Raw genomic sequence first — 13,995 nt, forward strand, 5'->3', positions numbered from 1 at the left:
ACTAATGGATTTACTGTACTAAGTTATTTCTGATTTAGAGTTTCTGAATGTCGCAGGCATGGGTAGGCCTTGGGCTTAAAATGCATGCCTGTGCAGGGCTTTAGCGTGTGTGTACCTCGAGCAGTATGTCTCCCACTCTGAGCTGTCCATCCTGCTGCGCCATGCCTCCAGCGCATATCTCCTTCACTCTGAGCGTACTTCCGTTGCATCCTCCAATCAGAGCAAAGCCCAGACCCCCTCTCTCTGGTTTACACACATATATTTGCAAGATACAGCTCTGAGAGAGGGAAAGGTGGAAGTTACAAATCCAGTCATCGGGGTGAATGCCAACTTCCACTTAAGTCAAATTACTGTGAGAATTCTAGTTAGGAAGCCCTTATCTCGCGATACTTGCAATTACAATTTATCCATTAAGTAGACACTTTTATCCAGACTGCTATAAGAGCATTCCCAATTCTCTGCCACAGGCTGAGGTAAGCAGTGTTTGAGCAGTAAAATATTAATGCATGAATCAGGTGAGAAAGCCCACACAGGCCCCAAGCCGAGAGAACAGATGACTCTAGTTTCAACCTGTGTCATCAGAGAGAGAGAGAGAGAGAGAGAGATAGATAGAGAGAGAGAGAGAGAAATATATAGAGAAAGAAAAGTTGGAGAAAGAGAGACAGCAAAAGAGAGAGAGTGATAGGTAGATAGAGAGATAGAGAGACAGAGAGACAGTGAGAGCTAACACTTACGTCTTGATCGGAGGTGACAGAGAGAAGTGGTCTGAATTTCCCAGTGGTTTCGGGCACGGCTTTAGCTACAGGACAAACAGAGAGACAGAACAAAATATTTCCATTTCAACGGACAAAAAAGGTTTGCTATATTATGTAACCAAAAGGCCAGTGTGGCAGGTAAGGTAAATGATAGCTCCTGCTCAATGTTCCTGAATCCTGCTCAATGTAACTTAATCTACTGAGAGATAAAAAAAAAAAAACTTGCAAGTATTAGAAACATACATCATCAATAATTCATAAGCAAAGGTACCACAACCAATACAGACGTATGATCAAACAAGATCAATCTAACACATATTCATTCCTGTTTGACCTTGGATAATGTTCTATCCCTCCAGTCACAAAAAAAAAGCCTCTGCAAAAGCTGTCCACGTCAAACAAAAGTAAAACATTCCCCCTGGTGATGATATATTCAGAACAGGACAGGAACTCACGTTGACCTCTCTCCTCTGTGGCCATTTTGGTGCGTAGGTGTCCTCTCGAACAGGTAGACAACACTGGCCTTTCAGACTGCCCCTCTCTTTCCCTCTACCTCACCCCTCACTGTCAACAAACAACTAGTGTGTGTGTGTGTGTGGTCTAATACCCCAGTGGAGGTTTAGATGCTCTGTAATAATTAATCCTGCAGTGGCAGCACAGGCCCTGTCCGTCAACAAACACACACACACTGTCTGTCAGCACCGGGCTACGGCTACAAACACAGACAAAGAGATGAGAGAGGAGAGAGACCAATAACAAATATTAGCGAGAGAGAGGTCCCACTGAAATACTCCCTTTGCTCCTCCTTCTTCCACTCTCTCAGGTCACTGAGACCTGGACACAGACAGACAGGACACAGAATCACACACCGTAATGTTGAAAGACCAAAGCATGAAGCTTCTGTCTCAGGTAATATGGTTATCTAACCAGGTAATGATTGATCTGAGAATAGCATCTACTTCGTCAATGAGGCATCAACCTGCCTGGTTACAAACTTCTCATTACATCAACTTAACCCATTGCAACACTTAGCCAACATTCCAGTGTTTCAGTTCGTGTCTGTTTCTATGTGAACCAGCAGTCATATACACTGAGAGTCCTGAACTGAACATAGTGGTCACCGGGAGGTTAAAGCACCTCAGTACATGATCTTATACGCACCATGACTCTTGGCTTTGGGAGTCACAGGCTGGTCATCTCTACAAGAAACAAGAAAGAAAGCAAACAGACGGATCATTTAACAAAAAAAATGTATGCATTCCTACAAAACACACACACACACTCAGGCAACGCCACACACCTGGTGGCCTTAAGTTTCACTTTGCGCGGAGCAGTCTCGCAGGCCTTGACAGCGTCCTCCAGAGTCATTCCCATGGTGCATCGGCCACAGATGTACAGGATCCTGTCGTTTGGTTGGACGCTGCCTTCCTCACAGGCAGGTGAACCAGGAACCACCTCCAGACAGTAGATCCCCTGCCATTTGCTGCCTATACCACCCGTCAGCTTTATACCTGAGAGATGTGTTCATTAGGGACAAAAACAGAAGAAAACAGAGTGACCAGAGGATACACGACCTAAACAACGGAATATTTTCCATTGCAAAGTGTTTGCTACGGCGTGCCCTAATGAGCACCATCCAGATATTACAGATATAATACAGACAGAAAGGTTGAAATTGTAACAGAGCACCTTTTCCCTGCACCTGTGCATCTGTTACGCACAGCAGGTGTGTCTTCTTAAGTCCGTGCCTCCTTAATGAGTTTGTACAGCACCGACGAAGCCGAAACGTACGCTCCTTTCTTTGTTTAGCACTTCGCAACGAGGATCTTTTAATATCCGTTTGAGCATGGATTCAATTTAAGTATATTTTTGCATCTCGACCTCGTTGGTTTTCCCTTTTCATGGTTTGAGTACCTACGTAGTTCTACACAGATTTTTTTTCTCCCACGCGCAGACCCTCACACTGGCTTCCTATAATATAGTTCTCCCATCTGATAAATACTAATAGTCACGCTCCCATTCAGTGTTTTACCAAGCTGTCCAGTCGGTGTCTTGTGCAGTATGATGTCTTGCAGGTTGTCTGGAAAAGGTGGAGCGATCAGGTTGGTCACCGCCCTCCCCAGGATCAAACTCAGTCTCCTAGGAGACGACCTCAGGATCGACATGGCAACCTCATCCGTCACATTCGTCATATCCTGGCCATTGACCTGGGAGTGGGGAATATGGGAGAGACAGATAAAGATAATGTGTGCCTATGTGTATATGTTTGTCCATGTGTGTGTGCCCATGTGTGTGTGCATACCGTGACTAGTCTGTCCCCTGGTCTGAGCCGTCCGTCCGTCTTAGCAGGGTTGTCCAGTATGTCCTGAATGTAGTAGCAGGCATCCAGTTTGCTGCGTGTGATGGTGAACCCAAAACTACCGCTCCACGACTTGGTCAGAACCACACACATCTCAAATTCCTTCATCATGCCCTGGATGGAAAACACAAAAGACAGTGTCCAGGCCTTTGTTCTATTTTCTATCTCTGTTGTTTTCTTTAGTGTTTAGGCTTGGGTTTTTGTGAACGCAGTTGTGAAAAGTGCTATTTCATTTTTTTTTTTTTATTGTTTTTATAATTTTTAAATTAAAATTCAACTTCATTTAACTAGGAAAGTGAGTTAATAAAAAAAATATGATTTACAATGACGGCCTACACCGGCGACGCGGGGCCAATTGTGATTCCCTATGGGACTCCCAATCACGGCCAGATGTGATACAACCTGGATTAGAACTAGGGGCTGTAGTGACTCTACAGTCCCTGGTTCAAGATTCAGACCGCTGTGCCACTCGGGATCCCTATGAATAAAGTTCAATCAAATGTCACTAGAACAAAAAATTCATCTGCACACTGGTATATCCTCCCAAAGTGTTGTTTAATCGGACAACATTTCAACCCAAAACTAGGGCTGCGTCAGGAAAATAATACTGACAGATGTATTTTTTGTTCTACATTATCCTCTTTAATCCAGCATCTAGGAAAGTGATTTTATGGATGTGATTAAACAAATTAAAAAGTATTGTCATTGACATTAAGTCTCACTTTTCTGGGATCCTCCTCATTCTCATCCTCATCTTCGTCCTCCTCCCCTTCTGTCTCCTGTCTCCAGGTAGGGTGTGTGTGTGGGAGAGGTGCAGCCTGAATGGGGGGAGAGAGTGAGGACAAGGGAGGCTGGGGAGAGGGGTGGCGTGCGGGGGGTTGCGAGGGGGGCAATGTGTCAGGGGGCTGGGGATTGTATTGGATGACTGAACGAGTGATGTTGGAGGCATTGGTAGTCTTGAATGTGATGCTGTGTTTACGATCGGAGGTGATGTTGTGCTTACGATCGAAGGTGATGCTGTGTTTACGATCGGAGGTGATGCTGTGTTTACGATCGGAGGTGATGCTGTGTTTGCAATCAGAGATCCTGGAGTTGGGGTTGGAGGTATAGGAGGAGAGGCTGGGAAGAGGAGGTGTAGCATGCTGGGGCTGGAGAGGATGCACCGAGTGGCTGATGTTGAGGTCAGACATCCTAGAGGAAATGCTGGATGTAGGCCTAGAGGAGGGCTGAGCTGGTGTCTGCTGGACAGAGGTGGTTTGCAATGACAAATTGGGGTTTGTTGAGCTTGTGGTTTTCGAGGACAAGCTGTGGGGGATGGAAGTACTTTTGGGGGTGGTGGATCGGACCCTAGTAGGGGGGGTGGATCTGGTCCTGGAGGTATGAGAAGTAGTGTGTGGAGCCACACTGGGGGTACATGAGGTGTTTGAGGTAAGGCTAGAGGGCCTGTCCGAAGTCGAACTGATGGTCAAGTACTCTTTATCAGCCAGAATGGTTATTCCATCACCCATAAGGCAGTATGTTAAACTGCCGTCCGCCTCTTCTCTGATGCCACTGGAAGTACATACAGGGTTCATTAACAGTTGTGTGTGTGTGTGTGTGTGTGTGTGTGTTTGCGTTTGTATTTATTTGCATTTAATTGATCCTTTAATTACACAGGTAAATCGCATTGAAAATAAACATGTATTTTACAAGAGCGACCTGTTTCTAAAAGGCAGCAATCAATAATTTGTTCTGTACTTAAAATGTTACATCAACGTTACCTGGTATACACGGGACTAGTACTGGTCTTGGCCCCAACAGATGCCGAGCTCATTTCTTCGGAACCTTCCTCGTCCACAACCGACAACTCTTCACTGTCTCCTGCATCACTTCTGCTGGCGAGGGAGATGGGGGAAGGGGGTGAGGGAGAGGGTGAGGAAGGCTGGTTCTCGGCTGCGTCCATCTCACTGTCTTGACTATCCTGACTCTGTTGAGTCTTCGGACCTCCAGAGGGCTCAGGGGATTTGTCTGTTTGTCTGGCCTGCCTGGAGGCTTGGTCCTGGGCTTGTGATGTCTGCATTGGCTCCTTCTGGGACTGGTTTTCCTGAGGGTTCTGGTATGCCTGTAGCTTGAGCAGCTGGCTATAATCTTCCCCTAGCCTGATGTCTAGAGACTTGGACCTCACCCCACGGGTTGGAGACAAGAAAGGAACCTATTTGAAGAGAGAGATACCACTCAGTGCTCAATTCTCAGTGCTCAGTGTGTGTAGGTGTGTGTGCATGTGTCTATTTATCTGTGAGCCTGTTTTTCTCTGTGTGTGAGAGTGTGTGTGTGTGTGTGTGTGTACTCACCAGTGTGTCAGCATCCAGTTGAGACAGTACTCCAGAAGCAGGTCTGCAGAGAGTCAGGTGGACCTCAGACGGAGGCCCACGGAGCAGGAACAACACCCTCTGTGGATGAGCGGTCAAGGGTCAGTACAAGGAATTTTTTGGTATGTGTGTGGTTCAGTCTGCTGGGGAGGGCAGGGGCATATTGGTCGGGAGTTCTCTGTATCTGCTGCATTTATTTGTCAACGTACTTTGTGCACTGACGTAAATATGTATGGTTATTTTGGCGGGCCACAGACACATGCAATACCCCTTTGCCACCAAGCATTCCCATGACAACAGCTAATTTGCATGTTAACGCCACTGCCGTCTCAGTCCGACCGCTGTGTAATCCATAGTTCAGAGCCATAGGTGAGACGTGCAGAGTTCATTTCCGATAGATCAGATTAGGGGATTAACTGTGATGTGGCACAGAGAGCAAAGGAGGGAGAGAGTGAATGCTGAATAAAGCATGGAGCTAACATACAGAGATATACGCACTGCATTCTAACACTAAACTAAACCTCTTTTCAGAAACGACAACCAAATATTGCATGCACTAGCTAGATACCTAGATGACACGAATGGAACTACCCAAACTCTCTGGTTAAAAATCGCTCGCCTCCTCTTAAGCCTCCACGAAATCATCACTCGTCAAAATAATCGGTGGTGCCGGTGCAACATATCATAATTCGTTAAAAGAACATATAAAAAGACAAAGAACGCCATTGGTGATGCTCTTGCGCCTCATCGGTAGACCCCCCCCCCCCCCCCCTCTCTCAGATTCAGCAAGGCACGCCAACATATGAAAATATTTAACACCGAACCCTGACATTCACAACCTAATCTCAATACAACGCTAACTCTAACCACCTCATTCACACTCACCAACAGGACACAATTCTTCATATCTAGCTTGAAGGACAAAGATAAAGAGATTTGTACAAGAAAGACATTGTGTACCTGGTAGCTGAGGCCTTTAACCCATTGTCCATTAACAGCCAATATGACGTCTCCTTCTCTGATCTGTCCTGACTCCTTGGCTGGTTGACCCTGGAAAAGGGTTTTGATCCGCACCACACTGCTGCCCTGGTCACAACCACTGTTCAACTCACTGATGTAGAAGCTGAAGCCCAAACCACACAGGCTCTTCTTCAACAGCACCTCCAGAGTGTTGTCTGAGAAGAGCGCAAAGGGTCATCATTATTTTCAGAGTGTTTGAGAGAGGGGGAGGGTGATTCAGCTTCACATCATTATTTACATGCACCAACAAGCATTTTCTGCTGTTAAACTCATTCCATTTCATTGTAGCCCTCCACCAGACTGGAATGTGTGTAAAACAGTAAAACCAAGACCGAGGTCTGTACATATGTACGGACGCACGCATATGCACAGTGCTGACACACACGCACGTGCAGACACACACTGAGCTATAAGGCATCAGTGTGTCAGCTCTCAGGGGACTGGGGGTGTGTCGGGGCTGTCTGTGACAGCCAACACAATGTAGCTGTCAGATAAGTCACAGCCACCTCGGGGGAGTCTGTGTGTGTCTGCCTGGTTGTGTGCCTTTGTGTTTGTGTGTGTGCCCTCTCCTCTCACCATCAGTGACAAAGCTGTAGTCCTTGGTCTTGCCACTCAAGGTCATCTCCATGGAGCTGTCTCTCCTGAGACTTCCTGATTGGCTCTGTGAAGCTGAGCGGGGGCGATTCGCTCCCGCCCCCAACACCACCTGGGGCTCCCTCTCTAAAAGCAGACTCACCACCTAACACACACACACACACACAGCGTTCATACACACACAATGATCATGCACACAGAAAAAACAAAACAGCTAAAATCACAGAATTCTGTCCGACAATAGGGAGAAAGGGTTAAGACAGTGCTGTTTAGAGACTCATTATGCTAGTGAAGTCATGTGAGAAAATAGCTAGATTTGTTATGTTATTTGTTTTTGTCCTGGAATCTGCGAGTTACGTAACCCAATGATTGGACAGGGGGTGACTGGGCTAAGCTAAGCTGTCTGTCAACACTATGTTAGAGATGTGGCCCAGGTGTCAGTGTAGAGCATGCTAACGTCAGCAAGCCTAAAGGCTGTGGCTAAAGCTCATTAGCAAAGGCTAAAATAACAACAGCTGTAAACATATGGTTTGCCCTGCCAATGCCAAGAGAGAAGGAGTGAGAACTAAAGAGAAGCGAGACTAAAGAGCGAGAGAAAGATGTAGTGTGTGTGCGTGCATCGTACCTCTCCAGTCTTCTTCAGGCACTCCACGGCCTGTTTGTGTGTTACACCTCGTAGGTTGGACCCATCAACTTCCAGCAGTCGGTCACCTGTCATACATACGCACATGATTGATTAGTGATGTCTGGTTACCTATTTGAACGTGTGAAGCTAGTCTGGTATTGGTTGATTAGTGATGTCTGGTTACCTATTTGAATGTGCGAAGCTAGTCTGGTATTGGTTGATTAGTGATGTTTGGTTACCTATTTGAATGTGTGAAGCTAGTCAGGTATTGGTTGAGGAGTGATGTTTGGTTACCTATTTGAATGTGTGAAGCTAGTCAGGTATTGGTTGAGGAGTGATGTTTGTTTACCTATTTGAATGTGTGAAGCTAGTCTGGTATTGGTTGATTAGTGATGTCTGGTTACCTATTTGAATGTTTGAAGCTAGTTTGGTATTGGTTGAGTAGTGATGTTTGGTTACCTATTTGAATGTGTGAAGCTAGTCTGGTATTGGTTGATTAGTGATGTCTGGTTACCTATTTGAATGTGTGAAGCGAGTCAGGTATTGGTTGAGGAGTGATGTTTGGTTACCTATCTGAATGCGCCCGTCCTGCTCAGCAGCGGCCCCTGGCACCAGACTCTTGATGTATATCCCCTCGTAACGAACACAGGTGTTCATTCCACCCTGTAGGTTACAACACATACTGTATCGCATACTGTACTGTATATATTATATCTTCTACCCCTGGCCCTAGCCTCAGACTACTGCCTCTAAAACTAACACGGGTGTTGACTCCCCTATAGAGAACATATAACATACTGCATTAGGTATAGGAGCCTGCAAGTAGGGGCTAGGCAAAGGCACCTAGGGATTGTTTTGATCATGACCCCTAAACCTAAACCCTAGCATGACCCCTAACCTCCACCCTATAGAAGAATGTGTACTGTAGATTGGTGTGACTGAGACAGTAGTAGTATTATAGGTGGAAATGAGGAATATAATTACTAGAAGCGACAAAGCAATTTGACTGGAACACTCATGGGTACACGTTCTAGTTATTCTGTTTCTATGGCATGGCTAAGGTGTGGAGTTGGGAAGCACTACTGTAACATATATAGATTTACTCACAGCTACACTTATACCCAGGCTGCCGTTGGCCTTCTTCAGCTCCACCACAAGCTGTTCCCTGGCTCTCAGACTGCAGAGAGAGGGAGACCTGGAACACACCTCCTGGAGGGGGAGGGAGAGAAAGAGGGAGACAGGAGGGGGAAATGGGGAGACAGTGAGAGGGACAGAGAGAGAGATAGGGGAGGTGATAAGGGGTAGGGGGGTGTGTGAGAGAAAGAGAGAGAATATGAACGAATGCCAAGAATGCTATCACGTCGTGAATTCTACAGCTCGTTTACAATAACGCCTTACAACTAAACGTATTCCAAATTTCCTGAACTCCAGCCTTAATCCAGTTATCCATTAGCCACGAACATGACCGGCTAACCTATTATCTCATTAAGTCTCTTGAACAAGTAGCATTTTCCAAGTATTTCCCCTCAGGGACAAAAAAAAAAATCACATCCTATACCACACAACCATTCTGTTAAGGTTGTCAATAGCGTTAAAACACACAAAATTCATATGAACAACACAACCCTTCACTTGACCTCTTCACCCAAGGGTTTCCAGCATACACAGCTTTCGACAGCTGCTATGCTATAGCTATATCATGGACTTAATGAGCCATTCGCAGTTTCACTGTACCGGCCGTGTGTACTTAAGGGTGTTTCTCATACAACCGTGCTTCTACACTTTCATGCTCAGAGTTTGTTCTCCACGAGTGTTCTATTGAGTACGTTCTTGTGGGGACGAGAGTGCGGAGAAAGCATCAAATACTACATTTGATATTGCACTCGCACTCCGTTGCTACCGTATTCCCTGATGTCCTTGCTGTGTCTGAATCCTGGCTTAGGAAGGCCACCAAAAATTCTGAGATTTCCATACCCAACTATAACATTTTCCGTCAAGAGAGAACTGCCAAAGGGGGAGGAGTTGCAGTCTACTGCAGAGATAGCCTGCAAAGTAATGTCATACTTTCCAGGTCCATACCAAAACAGTTCGAACTTCTAATTTTAAAAATGAATCTCTTCAGAAATAAGTCTTACAGAAAACGTTTGACCTCTGTCATTGCCAACAAAGGGTATATAACAAAGTATTGAGCTAAACTTTTGTTATTGACCAAATACTTATTTTCCACCATAATTTGCAAATAAATTCATTAAAAATCCTACAATGTGATTTTCTGGATTTTTTTTTTTCATTTTGTCTGTCATAGTTGAAGTGTACCTATGATGAAAATTACAGGCCTCTCTCATCTTTTTAAGTGGGAGAACTTGCACAATTGGTGGCTGACTAAATACTTTTTAGTCAGCCATCCTGCCCTGCCTATCTAAGGTCTTCAAAAGCCAAGTCAACAAACAGGTCACTGACCATCTCGAATCCCACCGTACCTTCTCCGCTGTGCAATCTGGTTTCCGAGCCGGTTACGGCCGGTTACATCTCAGCCACGCTCAAGGTACTAAACGATATCATAACCGCCATCGATAGAAGACAGTACTGTGCAGACCTTGCCAAGGCTTTCGACTCTGTCAATCACCATATTCTTATCGGCAGACTCAGTAGCCTCGGTTTTTCTGATGACTGCCTTGCCTGGTTCACCAACTACTTTGCAGACAGAGTTCAGTGTGTCAAATCGGAGGGCATGCTGTCCGGTCCTCTGGCAGTCTCTATGGGGGTGCCACAGGGTTCAATTCTCGTGCCGATTCTTTTCTCTGTATATATCAATGATGTTGCTCTTGCTGCGGGCGATTCCCTGATCCACCCCCACGACACAGACGACACCATTCTGTATACTTCTGTCCCTTCCTTGGACACTGTGCCATCGAACCTCCAATCGAGCCTCAACGCCATAACACTCCTACCGTGGCCTCCAACTGCTCTTAAACGCTAGTAAAACCAAATGCATGCTTTTCAACCGTTCGCTGCCTGCACCCGCACGCCTGACTAGCATCACCACCCTGGATGGTTCCGACCTAGAATATGTGGACATCTATAAGTACCTAGGTGTCTGGCTAGACTGTAAACTCTCCTTCCAGACTCATATCAAACATCTCAAATCCAAAATCAAATCCAGAATTGGCTTTCTATTTCGCAACAAAGCCTCCTTGACTATCCTACCTGACTATCCTACCAATCCTCGACTTCGGCGATGTCATCTACAAAATAGCTTCCAATACTCTACTCAGCAAACTGGATGCAGTTTATCACAGTGCCATCCGCTTTGTTACTAAAGCACCATATACCACCCACCACTGCGACCTGTATGCTCTAGTCGGCTGGCCCTCGCTACATATTTGTCGCCAATCTCACTGTCTCCAGGTCATCTACAAGTCTAGGTAAAGCTCCGCCTTATCTCAGTTCACTGGTCACGATGGCAACACCCACCCGTAGCACGCGCTCCAGCAGGTGTATCTCACTGATCATCCCTAAAGCCAACACCTCATTTGGCCGCCTTTCCTTCCAGTTCTCTGCTGCCTGTGACTGGAACAAATTGCAAAAATCGCTGAAGTTGGAGACTTTTATCTCCCTCACCAACTTTAAACATCTGCTATCTGAGCAGCTAACCGATCACTGCAGCTGTACATAGTCCATCGGTAAATAGCCCACCCAATTTACCTACCTCATCCACATACTGTTTTTATTTATTTACTTTTCTGCTCTTTTGCACACCAGTATCTCTAGCTGCACATGACCATCTGATCATTTATCACTCCAGTGTTAATCTGCTAAAATTGTAATTATTCGCCTACCTCCTCGTGCCTTTTGCACACAATGTATATAGACTCCTTTTTTTCTACTGTGTTATTGACTTGTTTATTGTTTACTCCATGTGTAACTCTGTGTTGTTGTCTGTTCACACTGCTATGCTTTATCTTGGCCAGGTCGCAGTTGTAAATGAGAACTTGTTCTCAACTAGCCTACCTGGTTAAAAGTTTTGAGAATGACATATAGATTAATTTTCACAATGTCTGCTGCCTCAGTTTGTATGATGGCAATTTACATGTACTCCAGAATGTTATGATTAGTGATCAGATGAATTGCAATAAATTGCAAAGTCCTTCTTTGCCTTGCAAATGAACTGAATCCCCAAAAAACATTTCCAATGCATTCCAGCCCTGCCACAAAAGGACCAGCTGACATCATGTCAGTGATTCTCTCGTTAACACAGGTGTGAGTGTTGACGAGGACAAGGCTGGAGATCACTGTCATGCTGATTGAGTTCGAATAACAGACTGGAAGCTTCAAAAGGAGGGTGGTGCTTGGAATCATTGTTCTTCCTCTGTCAAACATGGTTACCTGCAAGGAAACACAAGCCATCATCATTGCTTTGCACAAAAAGGGCTTTACAGGCAAGGATATTGCTGGCAGTAAGATTGCACCTAAATCAACCATTTATCAGATCATCAAGAACTTCAAGGAGAGAGGTTCAATTGTTGTGACGAAGGCTTCAGGGCGCCCAAGAAAGTCCAGCAAGCGCCAGGACCGTCTCCTAAAGTTGATTCAGCTGCGGAATCGGGGCACCACCAGTACAGAGCTTGCTCAGGAATGGCAGCAGGCAGGGTGAGTGCATCTGCACGCACAGTGAGGTGAAGACTTTTGGAGGATGGCCTGGTGTCAAGAAGGGCAGCAATAAGCCACTTCTCTCCAGAAAAAACATCAGGGACAGACTGATATTCTGCAAAAGGTACAGGGATTGGACTGCTGGGATTGGACCCCTTTCCGATTGTCTGGAGAAGACAAGGTGAGTGCTACCATCAGTCCTGTGTCATGCCAACAGTAAAGCATCCTGAGACCATTCATGTGTGGGGTTGCTTCTCAGCCGAGGGAGTGGGCTCACTCACAATTTTGCCTAAGAACACAGCCATGAATAAAGAATTTGTACCAACATATCCTCTGAGAGCAACTTCTCCCAACAATCCAGGAACAGTTTGGTGACGAACAATGCCTTTTCCAGCATGATGGAGCACCTTGCCATAAGGCAAAAGTGATAACTAAGTGTCTCGGGGAACAAAACATAGATATTTTGGGTCGATGGCCAGGAAACTCCCCAGACCTTAATCAGACCTTAATCCCATTGAGAACTTGTGGTCAATCCTCAAGAGGCAGGTGGACAAACAAAACCCCACAAATGCATTGATTATGCAAGAATGGGCTGCCATCAGTCAGGATGTGGCCCAGAAGTTAATTGACAGCATGCCAGGGAGGATTGCAGAGGTCTTTGTCATGGGAATTTTACAATTCCTAAATGTGTTCATTAACCAATTCAATTAAAATCACTCTGTCTGTTTCTAAGAATTTGTAAGATCCTTATTTGCATAAAATAGACAGAGACCAGTCTATCAAAAATTAGTCAATAGCATTTATTCTAGGAGCGCGCTGCCCATAGAACCATGTACAACAGCTTATATATCACATATGACGTCATAGGTTTTAAAATGTATCTCCTCCTCTCGACCAGGACAAAGCAGGTTCAAAAGTTCATTCCAACCTACTAGCGCATACTCATGACACACGCTATAAATGGATTAACTCCTGAAGTCTCACCATAATTTAGCACTACTTAGCAGACAGTTCCAGATACGGAAAACCTGGAGAGGCTCTCACTGTCTTATTTGATCGCCACAGAGTTATAGTTGAGTCGGTTCAAACATAGTCATTAACCTATCTTTGCTTACTTAAGACACACACACACACATTCCTTCCTACACAATGGTTATCATTTCCAATTACCCCTTATCCATGCTACATAACCTCTTTCCTAGGAACTAACATTATGAATCAGATATTGTAAAACAGGGTAGAGTTTAATTAATTATAGTTATATTTAAATGTAGATATTGTTTAGTCATTATTCATAAAATTCCTAACAGTCTTGAAAAAGAAAATATTGACTCTATGCATCAAACTTCATGTAATTGTCAATAAAAGCCTTTGACACTTATAAAATGTTTGTAATTATACTTCAGTATTCCATAGTAACATTGACAAAAATATCAAAAGACACTGAAGCAGCAAACTTTGTGGAAATTAATGTCTGTCATTCTCAAAACTTTTGGCCAAAAAAAACATTTTTTTGACTGTAGAGTAAAATCCATGTGCAACACAGCAAAATAAGCTGACCGAAAGAACTTTAAAAAGAACTTTCCTGGAATCCATCGCCAGCACTTGTCGGCAATCACAAACGCCATCAACACAAAGTTTGTC

At 44.9% G+C, this 13,995-nt stretch overlaps 1 protein-coding gene across 7 annotated transcripts in view; it reads right to left on the minus strand.

Moving 5' to 3' along the window:
- Positions 1 to 13,995, minus strand: part of LOC109889749 (tyrosine-protein phosphatase non-receptor type 20) — a 77,345-nt gene that overhangs the window by 23,404 nt on the left and 39,946 nt on the right. For 6 of the 7 annotated variants that reach the window (XM_020481413.2, XM_020481414.2, XM_031823316.1 and 3 more), the window contains 14 exons: positions 8,809 to 8,910; positions 8,271 to 8,364; positions 7,702 to 7,787; positions 7,059 to 7,221; positions 6,423 to 6,637; positions 5,445 to 5,543; positions 4,875 to 5,305; positions 3,837 to 4,665; positions 3,058 to 3,228; positions 2,788 to 2,962; positions 2,056 to 2,266; positions 1,917 to 1,954; positions 735 to 799; positions 116 to 277 (listed from right to left, as the gene is read on the minus strand). In XM_020481413.2, coding sequence (XP_020337002.1) covers positions 116 to 277; positions 735 to 799; positions 1,917 to 1,954; positions 2,056 to 2,266; positions 2,788 to 2,962; positions 3,058 to 3,228; positions 3,837 to 4,665; positions 4,875 to 5,305; positions 5,445 to 5,543; positions 6,423 to 6,637; positions 7,059 to 7,221; positions 7,702 to 7,787; positions 8,271 to 8,364; positions 8,809 to 8,910 — 2,841 coding nt within the window. Of the gene's footprint in view, positions 1 to 115; positions 278 to 734; positions 800 to 1,210; positions 1,455 to 1,916; positions 1,955 to 2,055; positions 2,267 to 2,787; positions 2,963 to 3,057; positions 3,229 to 3,836; positions 4,666 to 4,874; positions 5,306 to 5,444; positions 5,544 to 6,422; positions 6,638 to 7,058; positions 7,222 to 7,701; positions 7,788 to 8,270; positions 8,365 to 8,808; positions 8,911 to 13,995 lie in introns of those variants that run through there. The other variant, XM_020481419.2, reaches the window with a different exon arrangement.

This window comes from Oncorhynchus kisutch, linkage group LG4 (genome assembly GCF_002021735.2).
Source record: "Oncorhynchus kisutch isolate 150728-3 linkage group LG4, Okis_V2, whole genome shotgun sequence".
Lineage (NCBI taxonomy): Eukaryota > Metazoa > Chordata > Actinopteri > Salmoniformes > Salmonidae > Oncorhynchus > Oncorhynchus kisutch.